This window comes from Panthera tigris, chromosome A1, assembly GCF_018350195.1.
Source record: "Panthera tigris isolate Pti1 chromosome A1, P.tigris_Pti1_mat1.1, whole genome shotgun sequence".
In the NCBI taxonomy this organism is placed as follows: domain Eukaryota; kingdom Metazoa; phylum Chordata; class Mammalia; order Carnivora; family Felidae; genus Panthera; species Panthera tigris.
This window is the reverse complement of record NC_056660.1, coordinates 677,883-697,740: the sequence shown is the minus strand read 5'-3', so window position 1 is coordinate 697,740 and position 19,858 is coordinate 677,883. Positions and strand designations below refer to the sequence as shown.

Here is a 19,858-nt window from a genome sequence, read left to right as displayed (position 1 = left end):
CACAGATGAACCCAAATCTGAATATACAGCCCACACCCTTCTCCTGAGCAAAAGATCACAATGTGAAACATCTGAGCATTTTCAGCTCAAATGCAACCCCACTCCCATTGTGTACTGTGTTCCCTAAATTAGCAAACAGGATTACAAGCATAGCCGTCAATTACCAAGTCCCATGAATTCTACCTCTTTAAAACACTGGTCTACCCACTTCTATCTCCACTGTCACTACCTGGGTACAGACTATTATTTCACTTACTTTAAAAAATGTCCCCTGTATGTCTGCTAACTCCTGGTCTTTTATCCAATTCCTTCCCCCTACTGACCTAGGGGGACATTAAAAACAATCACCTTTCTTCCGATTATGTTTCTCCAGCTTAGTGGCTCCTGAACGCTCTCAGGATTAGGTCATCCTAATTCCTGTGTGCGCTCACTGCCCTGTGCGCACCTCCACACGCCTGACTACTCGAGTATCTGCTGTGCGGCATGTATCCGGTGATTTCGCGGTAAGACAAAGTTTTAATTCATGCTTTGGGGTGCCACCTCTGCTCTAAACATATGGCAACAGGAACACATAAAGGAAAATTAAAATTCAAAAGTAGGGCTCCTGAACAAAATAAGCATTTCCGCGAACCAGAAGTGAAACAGCAGCACAAGGAGTTCGGCCGAGGGGACAGGTGATGCTGGCCTTGAGAGTATAAAGATTCAAGACCACACTGAGGCCCAGGCCCAGTGGTAACTTGAGCCTGTACCTGTGCTCTCACCGACTCAGGAAATGCAGCTGAAACTCAGTACGGCCAAGAAACACCTACTTGGATTAAGAGCTTGCATCAACCTGTATCTAGGCAGGGGGCAGTAAGACAGAGCCTCCCTCCGTGCAGGGAACTAACACGAGGTGTGATGTCAGGACCTGTTATGTCCTAACAGCATCTTAGGCCAGGAACTCAGAACTGCCACAGGAACATTCTAGACTGGGCTAGGCCCCAGGAGAGGCAAATACAAAACTGTTGTAAACAGAGAGGGGCATTTAAAGGGGGAGATATGCAGGAAGCTTCAGCAACCTTCCATTCAAAACAAGCATCAAACCACAACTGCAAACACACACGAAGAAACCTGATTCCACTCACGTAAAACCATAATGTAAGCACATCGTACTCTTTGCCACTCCCAGGTGTCAGTACACATCTTACTCCAGTTTCCGCTCACACAGCTCATCCCTGTCAGCTTATGTATCATTCTGTGGGATGCAGCTCAGCCACCCATCACATCCACCGTGTCTCACCTCTTTTAAAAAGAAAAAAAAATTTTTTTTCAAAATCTTTATTTATGTATTTATTTAAAAAAAATTTTTTTAAACATTTATTCATCTTTGAGAGACAGAAAGAGGGAGACACAGAATCCGAAGCAGGCTCCAGGCTCTGAGCTGTCAGCACAGCCCAATGCGGGGCTTGAACTCATGAACTGTGAGATCACGACCTGAGCCGAAGTTGGAGGCTCAACCGACTGAGCCACCCAGGTACCCCTAATCTTTATTTTTGAGAGAGAGGGAGAGGGAGAGGGACAGAACAGGAGCTGGGAGGAACAGGGAGACAGGGAGACACAGAATCTGAGGCAGGCTCCGGGCTCCGAGCTGTCAGCACAGAGCCCAACACGGGGCTCAAACTCACAAAACATGAGTTCATGACCTGACCTGAAGTCAGACGCTTAACCGACTGAGCCACTCAGGTGCTCCTTACCTCCTTTTTTTAAAGTAATCTAAACCCAACGTGGGGGTCAAACTGATGACCCCTGAGATCAAGAGTCATATGCTCTACTGACTGAGCCCTGCCCTGTCCGGCCTTGAATCCACACTGCTAGGCCTGGTACCAACTTTCATGTAATTCCAGAGCTCTCTGTGCTTATTCCTATTACATTATTGTTCACACCAGCTTTTAACTGCTTCTTTGCTAAACGGTTTCTCTTATACATCTGTGTCCTGTTCCCCATCCTATTCTTGGCCCCCAGCAGACTGCCTGGCAGAGGCATCTGTGAAGAGCGAGGGAGTAGGTGACCCGTGTGAAGTATTTACCTTCATTAGAGCAGTCTCACCGTTACTCTGCTGGACATTTACAAAAGCTCCTGCTTCCAAAAGAATAGCCACTGTAGTTAGGAAATTCTATTAAAAAAAAAAACAACAACACAAATTTAATTCCCAAAATTCTTTAGAAGATATTTTTTGATGATTTGAAATTTTTAGCCATCAGGAAAAATACTCAGATTCTATCCCAAGCAGGTTGGTGGACACGGTTCTTCACTGTGCCCTCCTGCTCAGGCTCCACACAGCCACACGCCCTTTGCCAGCAACTTCAATCTCAAGCGGAACCACTGGTTTCAACCTATGAATCTCTGTGTATTAATCTTTTAAAAAGATAATATGTGGCAATATTTTAATTAAATTCTGAACCAAAAGGAACATTTAATTTCAACTGGAAAAGATTTTTAATTTTTTTAAATGTTTGTTTATCTCTGAGACAGACAGACACCGTGAGTGGGGGAGGGGCAGAGAGAGAGGGAGACACAGAATCTGAAGCAGGCTCCAGGCTCCGAGCTGTCAGCACAGAGCCTGACGTGGGACACTTAACTGACTCAGCCACCCAGGTGCCCCTCAACCGGAAAAGATTTTTAAAAGATCTAAGATTGAAACCAGTATTAGTACCTTAACCAGAGGTCCTTTTACTTTTTCTTTTTTTAAAGTAAACTCTGTGCCCAACATGGGGCTTGAACTCATGACCCCGAGATCAAGACTCGCGTGCTCTACCAACTGAGCCAGCCAGGAGCCCCCAGGGTCCTTTTTCAATATAAATCACTTCCCACTACATAAATCACATTTTGAAAATTCAATTACAAAGTACAGCTACTAATTAACAAAAATCTATTCACGACAAGTCTGAGATGAACTGAAATATGAGACTCTAAAGCTTTGTGACTATATGAGAGTTACATTTCAGGACAGGACAGAAACAGACCGTCCTAGTCCACAGGTAGGAATTCCTACAGACTAAGAAACTGAGGGCTCTTGAGTTCCCAACCTTCTCGGCTGCGTGAATGAGGGCGGTGGTCCCATTCTTCTGTCTGCCATTCACCTTAGCCCCTTTCCTGATGAGGAGCCTCAGCAGGTCGTCTTGCCCTCCGGCTGCGGCGAGCATCACCAGTGTCATCCCGCTTGAATCCTTCATTGGTTTTGTTGAGGAAAAGACATGTCAATGTCTATCAGAAAAATTCCAGAACTAAGTCTCTTCACCTAGGATGTTTCAACGTGAAATCGCTGAAGTATACTGATTTAAGCATCTACCTAAGTCTTTCACTAAAATATCCTTATTTTTATTTAAGTTTATTTATTTATTTTTAATAATTAATCTCTACACCCAATGTGGGGCTTGAACTCACAACACTGAGATCAAGAGTTGCACCGCACCGTCTTCTGACTGAGCCAGGCAGGCACCCCTCACTAAAATATCCTTATTATAATCAGAAACTAATAACCTTCACAATTTCTTTAAATGTCATAAAAATTTTACAACTTCCAGGTATTAATGTTCTAAAGGCCCGTCAACATTCTGCACGACATACTGATGAATAGTGCATCTTGATGCTATAAAAATGGCAAAGGTACTTATTTATTTATCGCACATTTCAGGTCCGAAAGCCTCCTTGTGTTCTAGGTAAAACAGGTGAAACTCACATTCGTGATAGTTGCTTAGCTGGCCAAAGATCTGAGGCTAGAAATGACCACTAGAAGTGACCTAAGTCCAAGGGTAACTGAATGCTGTCTGGATTAGACAAATGGCCTCTACAAAAGCTAACTGTTGGGAAATGACAGTTTGATTGCTCAAGGGATGAAGAAGAAAATTCAGAAGCAGGAAACAGGACACTGATATGATTGGTTTCTAAGAGGCTATGACAATCTAGACAAATTAAAATACTTTATAAAAAATTTTAATGTTTGTTTATTTTTGGCAGAGAGAGAGAGACAGAGAGGGGAGACAGAGCACACACAGAATCCAAAGCAGGCTCCAGGCTCTAAGCTGTCAGCACAGAGACTGACACGGGCCTCAAACCCACAAACGCGAGATCACGACCTGAGCCGAAGTTGGATGCTTAACTGACTGAGCCACCAAGGCACCCCTAAAATACTTTAAAAAGAGATAAAATTACATAAAGTTGACAAAAAATAAAAAGCCAAAACATTTCTAATCATTTGAAACAAACACATGGGAAAATCAAGCCATTTATTAAATGCCATTCGATAAAACCAAGTTCTAACAAGGTGAGTTAATTTGGCTACAATCTGAAAGTTTAGCAGAATTCACCTGCATGAGCAATCTGAACACAAATGTAAGAAAAATTACCTGAAATAAGGTAGTGCACTTCCTCTCATCTGCAAATTACCTTATTACCACAAAACATATTAGAGGGAAAAAACCTTTTTTCTAACTTAGTAAAGTTCCCTGTAGCTGCTAGGCTTTTTATTAATGAAGACCAAGCTACATAAGAATGAAAGTAGGGAAAAAAGCACTAGATAAAACCCAACATCCATCCCTGATAAGAACTTCAACAGATAGACAAAAGGAAGTCTACTGTCCACTAGAAACCAACAACAGCACAACAGAAAAAGGATCTTCACACAGCCTCAGGGGAAAGCCACCCTCAGACGAGAGACAGAACAGGATGGCCTCCATCAGAACTCTTCTGCAAAATGTCACCAAGTTTACAAGACCAGAAAAAGAAATATTACTGTGCACGAAGGAAACAAAACAGTTACTTTTCAGCAGATGATCATAATCTCTACCCAGAGAATAATTTAAAAGTTATTAAAGTAAGAGAATTTCAAAGTGACCAGAGACCACACACACACAGAGATCAATAGCCTCACCGAACACCTGTAATGACGTGTTAGAAGACAAAATATGGGAGGAAAAAGATCCTAATGATCACACTAAGATAATTTAAAAATTATCAAATATGTAGGAAAGCATCTAAACTAAATGTGCAAGAACGTATGAAGGAAAAAACTCATAAAACCGCTTTAGGAATAAATGAAGAGCTGGATGAATGTAGAGTTATCACGTTCTTATTTGGAGGACTCAAATGTAAAAAATGTCAATTCTCAGCCAAGTTTATCTATAGAGTTCATACAATTAAAAAAATGCTTTTAATGTTTAATTATTCATTTTGAGAGAGAACGCACACACACAAGCAAGGGAGGGGCACAGAGAAGGAGAGACAGAATCCCAAGCATGCTTGGCACCATCAGAGCAGAGCCCAATGCGGGGCTCAACCTCACAAACCACATCATGACCGGAGCTGAGATCAAGAGTTGGATGCCTAACTGACTGCACCACCCAGGTGCCCCAGATTTCATGCAATTTTAATCAAAATCCCAGTAATTTTTTTGAACCATAATCTCTAAAGATTAAACCTAAAAATCCACCATGAGAGCATGAAAACTAAAGAAGAAAATATAAAAATCTCTTGTAAGACAAGGCACCCAAAAGCCATAAAGGAAAGGACTGACAGATGTGACTATCTAAAAATAAAAATCCTCTGGGGCGCCTGGGTGGCTCAGTCGGTTAAGCGTCCGACTTCAGCTCAGGTCATGACCTCACAGTTTTTGAGTTCGAGCCCCGCATTGGGCTCTGTGCTGACAGCTCAGAGCCTGGAGCCTGCTTTGGATTCTGTGTCTCCCTCTCTCTGCCCCTCCCCTGCTCACGCTCTGTCTCTCTCTCAAATGAATAAACATTAAAAAATAATAATAAAAGAATAAATAAATAAAAATAAAAATCCTCCAAGCTTAAAAGACTCAGACACAGGGAGTCATTGTATGCCCCTCAAGCAGCAGAGGTTCAACCACAGACAGAACCACAAACAAAACCAGACAGGTCACAGCTGAACCAAATGGTCACTGTAGGGGTTGGAATTACAAGGTCTATAATTTTCTACATTATACATTTCTACTGTGCTTTCAGTTTATAAAGTGAACATTACTTTTATAACATTTTATTTTAGAGAGAGAGAGCACGAGCCAGGGAGAGGGATATGGGGTGGGGAGGGGGAAGAGAGCATCTTTCTATTTTTTGAGAGACAGAGACAGAGACAGAGAGACAGAGACAGAGAGACAGAGACAGAGTGAGCACGAATGATATAGGGAGAGAGAATCTTTTTTTTTTTTTTTAATTTTTTTTTAACGTTTATTTATTTTTGAGACAGAGAGAGACAGAGCATGAACAGGGGAGGGTCAGAGAGAGGGAGACACAGAATCGGAAACAGGCTCCAGGCTCTGAGCTGTCAGCACAGAGCCCAACGCGGGGCTCGAACTCACGGACCGTGAGATCGTGACCTGAGCCGAAGTCGGACGCTTAACCGACTGAGCCACCCAGGCGCCCCGGGAGAGAGAATCTTAAGCAAGCTCTATGCCCCATGCAGAGCCCGACTCAGGGCTCGATCTCATGACCTGGAGCTGAACAAGAGTCAGATGCTCAACTGACTGAGTCACCCAGGCACCCCTACTTTTATAATTTAAAAAAAAATTTTTTTAAATGTTTTTGAGAGAGAGCGAGCGAGCGAACAAGCAGGGGAGGGGCAAAGAGACAGACACACACAGAATCTGAAGCAGGCTCCAGGCTCTGAGCTGTCAGCACAGCTCAAAGCGGGGGCCTGAATTTATGAACCGCGAGATCACAACCTGAGCTGAAGTTGGTGCTTAACCACTGAGCAACCCAGGCACCCCCTTACTTTTATAATTTTTAAAATACGAGAAGTAAAACTGAATTATGTGAAAAGCGCTACTTTCCATCTTTATTTCATGAGATTTCACTAAGATGTATTACCTCTTGGTCCAGGTTATAGTCTTCATTTGAATTAAGTGCAACCTTCACAGCAATGTAATCCCCATTTTTCACAGCATCCCTCAATAAATCTACAATGAAAGAATTAAGATAAATTAGGCTTCACACATCTAGATTCATGAAAAGAATCTCCAAAATTCCCACACTACTCACTACTCGGAATTGCATCTGCTGTAGTAAAACTCTCATCTTCCCCATCAAGATGCTTTTGAAAGTCTTCTAATTTCATCCACTCCAACTTCAAGTCCATGCCCAAACTCAAAATCTGTTGTCTGCCATCTGGAACACAGAAGAGGCTTATTAATACACTTTTTTTCCCTGTAACAATGCCATTTTCTTATGTTTGTAGTGTCTTTTGAAAAATTTTTTAACGTTTTATTTTGGAGACAGACAGAGTGTGAGCAGGGGAGGGGCAGAGAGAGGGAGACACAGAATCTGAAGGAGGCTCCAGGCTCTGCGCTGTCAGCATGGAGCCTGATGCAGGACTCGAACTCACGAGCCACGTGTGAGATCATGACCTGAGCCGAAGTCAGATTCTTAACCAACTGAGCCATCCAGGAACCCCAAATCTCTTAACATTTCTATCTTTGGCCATTCTTCTTGGATATGTATTTCCTCCAATCATTTATGTAGGTAAAGCCATTCTAAATGTGTAAACCAAACTTGTACGTAAATAAAAGCCACTGATCCTTCAGGCTCAGCTCCAAACTCTCCTCCTGAAAGCCCTCTGTGCTCCCTCCTACCCATAAAGCAAGTGCTAGTCTCCTCCCTCATCTGTCTGACCCAGGGGCTCATTAACATTAGGAAAGGACGTGTTGATCCACTATCAGCCGTGCAACAAATAAGATTTGAACATAACTCATTAGGGAGTAATTCAAAACAACTGTGCTATTTTTTAAAGTTTTTTATTAAAAGAATTTTTAATATTTATTTTTGAGAGAGAGAGTGCGAGCGGGGGAGAGGTAGAGAGAGAGGGAGACACAGAATCGGAAGCAGGCACCATGTTCCAGGCTCCGAGCTGTCAGCACAGAGCCCAACGCTGGGCTCGAACTCATGAACTACGAGATCATGACCTGAGCCGAAGTCAAATGCTTAACCAACTGAGCCACTCAGGGCTCCAAAAAACAACTGTGCTATTTTAGAAAGTAAAAAGCATAAATATTTTATGGTCAGAGTTAAAGTATTTTCACCTAAAACCAATTCCTCAAATTTTACAAACGTTAGGCAGTTAATCTTGCCATCGAGATGAAGTTTGTAAAAGACATGCAAGTAAATGAAGGAAATTCTTCCAAAGCTCTCGATTCAAGCCAACACTTCTCTCTGCACCTCCAAGAGCATTCCACTGTAGCAACAGCACCTTAGGAGCCGCACATCCTGGATTTTCTACATCCCAGCTCCACATGTCAGCTGCATGGCTCTGAGTAAGTCACATAAAGTTGCCTTACCTCACTTTCTGAATGGCAGTAGTAATAGTAAAAGCAGCTACCATTCAGTAAGAATTAGCACATTTAATCCATACACAATAACCTGTAAGGGGATACATGTTACAGGTAAGCTGAAGAGGTTCTGGATCTGCTCAGACACACATCAGTAAGCCAAGAGCCATATTCGTACTGTGACGTATCTGAGCCCACAGCTGGACCTCCTCACTCTAGCACAGCACCATGGTACCACGAAAAAGATCTGGGAAGCAGGACACAGGAGGGTTTATATCAGATGAGAGAATATGGCCTAATTTACAGGACTCTTACAAAGTAACAAGAAAAGGTTATGCTTCAGCTCAGATTTTGGTCTCTCACGTAGCAAACTGGTTCAAAATCCTATGTTCATTCCTACCAAGTACTGGATCTTGATTCAGCATCTGGTAATTTTAACTTTTTCTCTTTATTTTTAATAAACTTTATTAGTTTTAATTTAAAATTTTATTTTTAATAACGCTAAAGAATGTGTTAGGAGGTGAACATCAGTGAACACAGCACTACCTTGAGCACAGAACCATGCCAGGACCTAAACACTCCCACCTGGTACCCCCCCCCCCCCAACAGTGATGTTAAGGATCCATAATTTGAATGTCATTCTCTTTCATTCTTTTAAAAATGGTTTTGCCATCGGGGCGCCTGCGTGGCTCAGTCAGTTGAGTGTCTGACTTTCGCTCGGGTCATGATCTCACTGTTCATGGGTTCGAGTCTGGCGTTGGGCTCTGTGCTGACAGCTCGAGCTGGGAGCCTACTTTGGATTCTGTCTCCTCTCTCTGCCCCTCCCCTGCTCACGCTCTGTCTCACTATGTCTCTCAAAAAAGAATGAATGTAAAAAAAAAATTTAAAGAAATAAATATATGCAGAACTGTAGGTAATTTTTATATATTGGCCTTATATCCAATCACCTGTTAAACATTTAACATTTCTAAAAACTTGTGGATTCTTTTGAGTTTTCTACATATATGATAACATCTGATAATGAACAGCTTTTTGGGGGAAGGGAGAGGGGAGGCCTCCTTCCCAAAGGCTTGTATCTTTTGTTTTTCACTCTCTTACTGTACTGGGTAGACCTTAGAATAATGTGGAATAAAAGCAGTGACAGATGTTTGCCAAAAGTTTAACGTTCTTGAGAAAGCTCCCTTTTAATTTTTAATTTACATCCAAGTTAGTTAGCATATAGTATAATTATTTCAGAAGTAGATACCAGTGATTCATCCCCTACATGTAATACCCAGTGCTCATCCCAACAAGTGTCTTCCTTAATGCCCCTCCCCCATTTAGCCCATCCCCCCTCATAGCCCCTCCAGCAACACTTAGTTGTTCTCTGTATTTAAGAGTCTTTTATGTTTTGTCCTCCTCCTTGTTTTTATATTATTTTTGCTTCCCTTTCCTTATGTTCATCTGGTTTATATCTTAAAAGTCCTCATATGAGTGAAGTCATATGATATTTGTCTTATTCTGACTGACTTATTTCGCTTAGCATAATACCCTCTAGTTCTATCCACATAGTTGCAGATGGCAAGATTTCATTCTTTTTGATTGCTGAGTAATACTCCATTGTATGTATATATGTGTGTGTGTATACACATATATATATACACACACACATATATACATGTATACACACGTGTATAAACATGTATACACCCCCTCCCCACATATATACGTCACATCTTTATCCGTTCATGTGTCGATGGACATTTAGGCTCTGTCCATACTTTGGCTATTGTTGATAGTGCTGCTATAAACACTGGGGTGCATGTGCCCCTATGGAACAGCACACCTGGATCCCGTGGATATACACCTAGTAGTGCAATTGCTGGGTCGTAGGGTAGTTTTAACTTTTTAAGGAAGCTTCATCCTGTTTTCCAGAGTGGCTGCACCAGTTTGCATTCCCACCAGCAGTGCAAAAGAGATCCTCTTTCTCCGCATCCTTGCCAACATCTTTTGTTGCCGGAGTTGTTAATGTGAGCCATTCTGAGAGGGCTGAGGTGATATCTCATTGTGGTTTTGATTTGTATTTCCCTGATGATGAGTGATGTTGAGCATTTTTTTCATGTGTCTGTTAGCCATCCGGATGTCTTCTTTGGAAAAGTGTTCATTCATGTCTTTGGTTCATTTCTTGACTGGATTATTTGTTTTTTGGATGCTGAGTTTAATACGTCCTTTATAGATTCTGGATACTAACCCTTTATCTGATATGTCATTTGCAAATATCTTCTCCATTCCATCAGTTGCCTTTTAGTTTTACTGATTGTTATCTTCACTGTGCAGAAGCTTTTTATCTTGATGAGGTCCCAATTGTTCATTTTTGCTTTTGTTTCCCTTGCCTCTGGAGACGTGTTGAAAAAGAACTTGCTGTGGCCGAAAATCCTAGAGGATTTTGATGGATTTCTGTCTTAACGTTTAGGTCTTTCATCCATTTTGAGCTTATTTTTGTGTATGGTGTAAGAAAGTGGTCCAGGTTCATTTTTCTGCATGTCGCTGTCCAGTTTTCCTGACACCAATTGCTGAAGAGACTGTCTTTATTCCACTGGATATTCTTTCCTGCTTTGTCAAAGATTAGTTGGCCATATGTTTGTGGGTCCATTTCTGGGTTCTCCATTCTGTCCCATCCATCTGAGTGTTTTTGTGCCAGTACCATACTGTTTTGATGATTACAGGTTTGTAATACATTATTATTATTATAAATGCCAGCCCAGCCCCAGGAATGTTCATGCAACCACACTGTTGCAGAGGCCTGGAGACTGTGGCCAGGTGCCAGCCTGCCCCAGAAAAAGTTCACATGATCGCGTAGCACCAGTGTTTCAGGGATTAGGGTCTATAACAACACACATCTGGCACCAGGCCTCACCCCCCTCTTAACATCCTTGTTCCAACACCAGCAAACGTGGCTGTTCTCCAGGGTTTGCTGAGACCTTTGCCTGCTGGGGGGAGGCCACACAGCCTCTACCAAATGTCCTCTCGGCAGGGGAACCACTGTCTCTCCCTGTGTGGCCTAAGGACCCTGAGGACCTTGCTCTCTGCTCCTGAGGATGCACCCTTCCCACCAGAACTCTGCCAGGTATTGAGCTGTGGAGTTTCAGACTCTATACTCCCCTGTTCATAGAGTCTTAATGCTATCCAAACTCGCTTCCTTTCTCTTTTCTTCCTTTCTTGGGAATTCCCTTATGGGTATTTCTACTCTCTTTTTCTCTCCAGCTTCTTTCAAGGGGAGTGCTTTTCCCGTACTCTCCCTACTTTCTCTGTCCTCTCTCTGCAAGCAAAAACAGATCCCTACCCCTCTGCGGCTTCTCTCTACCCCAGTTCACCTCTCTGCACCGTGTACCTGCTGAGTTCTGTGGTTCAAGTTGTGCAGATTGTTGTGTTAATCCTCAGATCAATTTTCTAGGCGTGAAAGAGGGTTTAGTGTTGATCTGGCTGCATTTCAGGGATGAGAGATGCAAAAAACTTCCATGCTGCTCCACTATCTTGACCGTTCCCCGAGAAAGCTCCCTTTTATTAATTTGTTAGGTTTTGTTTTTTAGAAATTGAGGATGTTTCTGAATCAATTTTCCTTTGCTCACTGAATTCCTAAGGACTGCTAACTATTAGGTTACGTTATATTATAATAGGTTATGTTCTTACATACAGCTAGATTCAATTGCCTAACGTTTTGTTTGGGATACTTACATCTGAGTTCATGAGTAAGCTTGACCTGTCACTTTCCTTTCTTACAAAGTTTCTTTCTCATTATGGTTCTGAAAGTATAATGGGCCCAAGGAACAAGTTAGCATTCTTTATTTTAGGAAGACTTTTTTATAATTTTGGTAAGCTCTTGTATTGAAACTATCTGTGCCTGGTGTTAAATTTTTTAAAAAAAAATTTTTTTTTTTTTTACATTTATTTACTTTTGAGAGACAGAGAGCAAGTGGGGGAGGGGCAGGAGACACAATCCGAAGCCTGCTCCAGGCTCCAAGCAAGCTGTCAGCACAGAGCCCGATGCTGGGCTTGAATCCATGAACCATGAGACCAGGACCTGAGCCAAAGTCGGACGCTCAACCAACTGAGCCACCCAGGCGCCCTGTAGTGTTAAATTTTTAAGGCTATTTTAAATTACTATTTCACACTCTTTTTTTTTTTTTTTAACATTTATTCATTTTTGAGAGACAGAGACAGAACACAAGCAAGGGTGGGGCAGAGAGAGAGAGAGAGAGAGAGACATTCAGACAGACTTCAAAGCAGGGTCCAGGCTCTGAAGCTGTCAGCACAGAGCCCCACGTGGGGCTTGAACTCACAAACCACAAGATCATGGCCTAAGCTGAAGTCAGATGCCTAACCGACTGAGCCACCCACACGCCCCTCACATTCTTTAATAGCTGTAAAACTACTCAATTTTTGTATTTCTTTTTGGGTCAGTTTTGTTAAACTATATTCTCCCAGGAATTTTCCCATTTCACTCTATTTTCAAATCTATTGGTAAAAAACTGCTCACAGAATTATCTTTTTAATCTGTACACAATCTACAATCATGTCTCTTTTCTCACTGGAAATATTGTTTGTTTATGCATTCTCTTTTCAATTTTCATTCTTTAGTCAACATTGGTAGAAGCTTGTCTATTCTATTAGTCTTTTCAGTGAACCAACCTATGGCTTTACTGATGTTCCCTACTGTTGGAAGGAGGTCATTGAGAGGATATGACTTTGGGTTGACACAAGCAATGAGAGGCTTTTCTTCAGAAGGTTCCACCCACCATTTTCATACTAGGAGCTATTTCAAGGACATAGCCTTGAGAGTGTAAGGTGTTGTTGAGACTATCTGGACTAAGTATGTGACTGAATCCAGTTAAAGCCTCTATGTAAACTTTTAAGATTCACAGGGAGGGGTGCATGTGTGTGTGTTGTGTGCGTGCACATGCACAGACTGATCTACTCGACTTGTGGCAAACGAAGGCAAGTCTCATATGTAAAGTCCCTTGCTTATTAAATCTGCCACCTATCAATCTGGAGTGGCCGACCTCTTTCTTTGGTTACTTCCTGTACTCCCCAGACAGGCTGGATTCAGATTTCACCCAGGGAAGTCTGGAGTTTGCAAACCAACACCTACTATCTGTTCTTTATTGTTTAATATCCCAACAGCAAAGCCACTATTTGGCATGTGCCCTGTGGGCAACCTCTTTCGTCCCCTTTGTCTACTCCTCCTAGAAGGTGTCCCAATTTCCTGCAAGCTCAGCAATGTATCAGAAAGTATGTTTTACACAGTATGCAGAATCCAGCTGTATTGCAGGATGAGAGTCACCCAGACTATCTAGCCTGCCATACATCTGGAAATATTTTATTTTTATTTTTATTTGAGAGAAAGAGCAAGAACATGCAAAGGGCAGAAGAAGAGAGAGAATCTTAAGCAAGATCCATGCTAATCGTGGAGCCTGACGTAAGGCTCAATCCCATGACCCTGGGATCATGACCTGAGGCTGAAATCAAGAGTTGGTGGCTCATATGACTGAGCCACCCAGGTGCCCGCTGAAATACTTAAAAAATTCTCTTTGGGGTGCCTGGGTGGCTCAGTTGGATAAGCAGCTGACTTCAGCTCAGCTAATGATCTCCTGGTTCATGAGTTCGAGCCTTGTGTTGGGCTCTGTGCTAACAGCTTGGAGCTGGAACCTGCTTTGATTCTCTCTCTCTGCCCCTCCCCCCCTTGCATTCTTTCTCTCTCTCAAAAACAAAGAAACATTAAAAAACAATTTTTTTTTAATTCTCTTCAATTGTTTCTCAAGATTTACAAATAATAGAGTTTTACCAGGTTAATCTCTTTTGTTTATTGTGTCCTAGTTTTATATACGTATGTGTGTGTGTCTGTGTGTGTCTGTGTGTGTGTACACACGCTCTTCCCCACAGCTACTGTACTCTGAATTCTATCCAAGATTCTCCTTCCTTGGCAGCCAATTCCAACATCCCCAGGATAGCATTTATAATATAATTTTATTTTAGCAAGTGTTATTGCAAAGTTAAAAGGGTAGAATACAAATAAGTCTGTATTTGATAATTTTCTGAAAGAAATCTAATGAGACATACAATCAGACTGCTTGGCAAGAGTAGGTAATGTAGAAAACCAAAAATCTTTATAATTTCTAAATGTGCTAAAAGCAAAGTATAGGAACTCAGAAAATACTTGTTTAATCAATTCAGAAGTCACAGAATGACTTAAGTCTTCAAGATAAAAATGTGTTTCTTTGGAAGGGTCAATAAAATCTACTTCATTACTTCCTGATCAGAATTATACTGGGAGAGAGGAGTTAGAAAAGTGAAATATGGTACATTATCCTGAAAAAATACTGCAAAATAATTACAAACATACTTACCAGAATTCTCATCTGCTTGGCTCATACTATCCAGAACCTCTTGATCACCTTCTGCAGCTATATATGCCCAAGTATCAGTTTCATCTCTTGTATTTCTCCTTTCTTTAAGTAACTGCTTGTTTTCCTTGGTTTTGTGATCTTCTGTGATTTTATAATCTAGTGGTATTTCTTCTTTTTTCCGATTAGTCTCAGGAAAATCATTTTTTTCTTCTGGAGTTAATTTAAATAAATCAAATGCATTTCTGATTTCCTTAAATGCTAGTGAAAAAATAAAATTGAGAATAAATATGACTCACAAATTTCTGTTGTAATCAAAAGAAAATCTAGGTATTAAAGAAATAGTAAGAATTTGAAATTTTTACTAGTATCTGTCTTGGTTATAAAGCATGATCAGATTTACTATCAAAGCTGTGAACTTGTTTCAACTGGCCTTTCTATTGCCTGCTCAATATTTAGAAAGGTGTCTAAAGTGAATGGCTGTTAAACTAGGTGTTCGGAACTACTGCCTGTTTTGATAAAGGCCTACTAAAGATAGTGAGCCTCAGAATAATCCTAGTCTCAGGACACCACTGTCCTTCTGCTAAAACAACTGCCTACAACTGTATCCCAAAGCTAACCTTGCACAAAAATGGCTCTTGGTGGAGAGTGGGGGAAACAGAAGGGTGCCAGCACACTGACCATGCACCTGGTAAAATTATACCTGATGTCTGTAAAAATCTACTTAGCTTTTAACTAAACATAAAAGTGGAAAGAAGATGGGGTGCCTGTGTGGCTCAGTCAGCTAAGCCCCCGGCTTCGGCTCAGGTCATGATCTCACGGTTCATCGTTTCAAGCCCACATCGGGCTCTATGCTGACAGCTCAGAGCCTGGAGCCTGCTTTGGATTCTGTGTCTGCCTCTCTGTCTGCCCCTCCCCTGCTTGCACTCTGTCTCTCTCTCTCTCTCAACAACAAATAAACATAAAAAAATTAAAAAAACAAAGTGGAAAGAAGAGTGGCAAAACAACAGATGTGACAATAACCCCCAAAAAGGGCAGAATAGAAAAAAACTAGGAAGAATTCCATTATAAACTCAGGGTACAAGACAGATAGATTTTATCAGCAGGGATGTTGAAAACTGGCCTCCTAGTGAGTACCATTATAAAAGGAATGAACAGCAGTTTAAGAGTACATATTCCAAGTGTATCTGAGGAAGAAAAAAATTAGTTCCAACTGTACTATATTTTGAATCTCTAATCTCGACTCTGAAGAATGATACATGCTTAAAACTATGGTACTTTGAATAGATACCCCTAAGTTATAACTACTTTATGCAAAATCCATCAAAACAAGTGGTCCTTCCCAGCTTCCTATAATACTCTAACTTACTGCTAAGTCCCAACCCAAGCTGTAACCAAAATCTGATTTGAATATTACCTCAGCCATATACAGACTTGGGTGGGGGGGGGGGGGAGGACAAGAAATTACCTATCTTTTAGAAAATCACTGCTTCATGAGAACATGTGTTCCAAGTACTTTTGGTACATGAACTAAAATATCCAGTGGGGTTTATTTAAATACTATAATGGTGAATGCTTTATAAAGTACCTGATTCTAGTACTGACATGTCATGGATTCTCAATTATGGTGTATCTTGATGTGATACAAAATTTATATTCAGTATCATATTTATATAAATGACTCAGCGCTTAAATACAATTAACGTATTAACAGTGTCTCATTTAGCATCCATCGTAAGAGACCTTTACTTTTCCACCACAACGGATTTACAATGTACTAGATCAAGTACTAGTGTACTCCATCAAAAGGAGAAACAAAAGTGAACAGAAGAGAAAAAAATTACAGAAATATGAACTGTCATATAATAAAGTAACTGTTTAAACAAAAGTAGCATAAAGTTCTAAATTCTCCAGTGAATGAAATTTTCTAGTTCTGTGACACTGCAGGTTAGAAAAGAGAGACTGTCTTCACAGTAAATTAAATTTTTGTATAAAAGACTGCAATGGTAAAAGGTAAAATGTTAGTATTCACACTCACTCTTTAATCCCTTTGGCTCTTTACGACCTTTTTCTTCCTTGTCCAAATCCTGCCTTTTCTGGTATTTTTCTTTGGGTTCATTTTTTTTAATCTCTTTCTCCTAAAAGAGACATATGTAAGATCCAAAACAAGGACAGAGAAGGAACTGATACTATTTATCTGAAAATTGGAAAACGCAGGTTCCTGGCATCAGTGACTGTCTTTTGGGTGCTATGGCACATGACCACGGATTATTATATCCTTTTGAATGTCAACTGCTTCTTCAATCAAGATTATCCCTCAACTCTGATGATTTATAAAAATATCAAATTCAAAACTCAACACCTCACTCTTATTTTTTTTAATTATTAAAAATAAAGAAAATTCCAAAAAATCTTCCTACACTCCTACTAACCAAACATGACTATTTTTATTTCTCCACATTCTCCCCTCTGATCATTGTAAATTTGCATAATTTTGTGGTTTAAAGTTCATTTTCCTTTATTTACATCTCATAGATATTTTTACATGACTGGTTTCATATTTACAACTTTCCTTACTGTAACATTTTTTGAACCTTTTCTATTTTTGCTACATTGACCTCATAATTAGTATTTCCATGGATAGGTAATAGTCCCAAAGCTGATACAGCAATATTTTCCTAATCATTTCCCTCATGGAAATGGTATGGTAGACAGACTGGTATGAGTTTTACTGAGGCTAACACTGCCATAAGTATCTTTGTATACCTAGCTTTTTCTTCCTTTAAAATGACTGCCTTAAGATAAATCCACAAACACAGAATAATGGATGGAAAAAAAAAAGATCTTTTTCATAGCCCATGAACTGTATATATGTATACCTTAATAATGTGGAAAATATTTCCATTTTGAAAAGCCATATGAAAATAATTTTTATAATAATGGGATAAACTCCTATTAAACATATTTTTGTAAGATTTAAAAAAATTCATCATGTTAGTGCTTGTTATTTAAGTAAAAAAGTAGTATATTTTTAAGCCAATAGGAAAAATACCAAGTAAGGTGTGAAAAGCTGAGCTGATGAAGCTTATTTTCAGTTTTACTACACAATGTGACACATCATCTGAGTAGCCCTGAAAAAATCCTTGTTTTGTTCACAAATTAGTCCTCAATTTTCTAGTCGTAGTCTAAAAGAAAGCAAATTTTAAGACTAAGAGATCAGTGTGGGAGGTCCAAAAGCTGGATGATCTTCATCATTTATAACTACTTATTCTAATCACACATTAAGGAACTCCCTAACCACAGAAAAACTATTCTTATGGTTGGTTACACCGTTTCCACTTTGTTTTTGTAAAGTTTCTTGAACACTCAAAAGAGTGCCAGCTTGACAGGAGCATTTCTGTACTCTGTAAGATTTTTACTGCCCTTCAACTGATCCCCCCAAGTACTTACCTCCCCAGCTGAGTCAGTAGACCTGAGGCCTCTCTCTTCCACACCTGCTCTTGAACTCTTCTGTGTCTGGGCAGGTGCAGGTATCAGCTTATCTAACTCTGTGGTGCTTCTGCCTCTGTCCTGACTCCTTTGCTTCTTATGTATAGGTTTCTTCTCTAGGAAAAGGTTCCTGTTTTCTAGTGTTTTGCTCTCTCTGAGTTCCTCAGTCTTTCTCAGTTTTTTCCTTTTTCTCTTTGCTTTGACATCAGCATCTTCATCGGCACTCACGGAGCCATCTGGCTGTTTATCAAAAACATCCTGAATTGCATCTTGCCCTGCTTTGTCTTTTGCACTTTTAATCTTCTGTTTCTCTTCTCTGTTGTCAGAATGAAAATCTTCATTGTCATCTTCTTGAGAAGGGGAGTCATTAAGTACACTTGATTCAGATTCCAACTGAGATTCAACACATTTCTCTTTTTTTGTTTTTCTGTTTTCTTTGGAATCTTCTCTTATTTTAGCCTTGAAATCTCTTCCTTCACCCTTTTTAACTTTCTTTAATTCCTTAGTTTCTTTTGTGTCCTCTTTTTTGGGCTTTTTGGATTCCTTTATTTCTTCTTTGGCTTCCGAAATTCTTTTCTTTGTCCTTAGATCAAAAACTAAACTTTCAGAAGAGCTCTCCAGGTCTGGTTTGGATTTATCTTTTAGTTTCCCAGTCTTTGCTTTTTTCTTTTTCAGATCATCTGGGCTTTTCTCTTCTCTATGCCTCAATTTTTTCTTTTTCTTCTTTGGAGAAGTATCTTCTTTTGTCTCACTTTGCTGATCACTATCAGAATTTGCCTCAAATATGTCATTATTTAAGGACAGTTTCTATAAGATATAAAAAAGACTTAAATACTCATTAACATAGTAACTGGAAAAGTAGTACGAATGAAATCTAGTAGTAATTTTTTTTCCCAAGTTTCTCAACTTCTTAAAATTATTAATTGAAGTTGTATATTACTTATGTCTCTGATTTAGCAAATAGGTCTTGGTTGTGATACTGAGCATCATTTTAAAATGAAAGCAGATAAACACAGTGAAAAAAACGTTAGTGCCACTGAAGGTCCTAAACTAAAGCAGAAGTGAGTAATAACAGCCTTATGAATGGTATGTTTTACATGATCTGAAGTTCAAATTTTCCAAAAACACCAAAAAAGTTATCTGTACAGAATTGGCTGTCAAAAAAGTAGTTATCAATCCAAAAGCAAAGTTTTTTTAAGACTGAATCCTAGGTGTCCTTAAATTTGCTGTTATATTTCACAGTTACATACGGAATAAGCAAGACTGTACACAAATCTTACTTCCCCAACTGATTTGATTTGTGTTGTATAATCTGAAATACCTCCTATGGAAAATAAAGTTTCCTATTCTAAAAAAACAAAACAAACAAAAACCCTAAATAAACAAACAAAACCACACCTTAAAAATATAATATGTATAGGGGCGCCTGGGTGGCTCAGTCGGTTTAGCGTCCGACTTCGGCTCAGGTCATGATCTTGTGGTGTGTGAGTTTGAGCCCCGCGTCAGGCTCTGTGCTGACAGCTCAAAGCCTGGAGCCTGCTTCAGATTCTGTGTCTCCCTCTCTCTCTGGCCCTCCCCTGTTCACACTCTGTCTCTCAATAATAAATAAATGTTAAAAAATAAAATAAAAAAGATTTATTATATGTATAGACACAAAAACACTATGCAAACA

The 19,858-nt window shown here is 40.1% G+C and overlaps 1 protein-coding gene across 5 annotated transcripts in view; it reads right to left on the bottom strand.

Moving 5' to 3' along the window:
* MPHOSPH8 (M-phase phosphoprotein 8) overlaps positions 1 to 19,858 on the bottom strand; it is a 51,964-nt gene that overhangs the window by 9,995 nt on the left and 22,111 nt on the right. For 4 of the 5 annotated variants that reach the window (XM_042996556.1, XM_042994052.1, XM_007087875.2 and 1 more), the window contains exons 3-9: positions 18,148 to 18,993; positions 16,736 to 16,835; positions 14,701 to 14,958; positions 7,035 to 7,160; positions 6,864 to 6,952; positions 3,066 to 3,206; positions 2,066 to 2,152 (exon numbers count right to left, since the gene is read on the bottom strand). In XM_042996556.1, coding sequence (XP_042852490.1) covers positions 2,066 to 2,152; positions 3,066 to 3,206; positions 6,864 to 6,952; positions 7,035 to 7,160; positions 14,701 to 14,958; positions 16,736 to 16,835; positions 18,148 to 18,993 — 1,647 coding nt within the window. The remainder of the gene's footprint in view (positions 1 to 2,065; positions 2,153 to 3,065; positions 3,207 to 6,863; positions 6,953 to 7,034; positions 7,161 to 14,700; positions 14,959 to 16,735; positions 16,836 to 18,147; positions 18,994 to 19,858) is intronic. The other variant, XM_042995262.1, reaches the window with a different exon arrangement.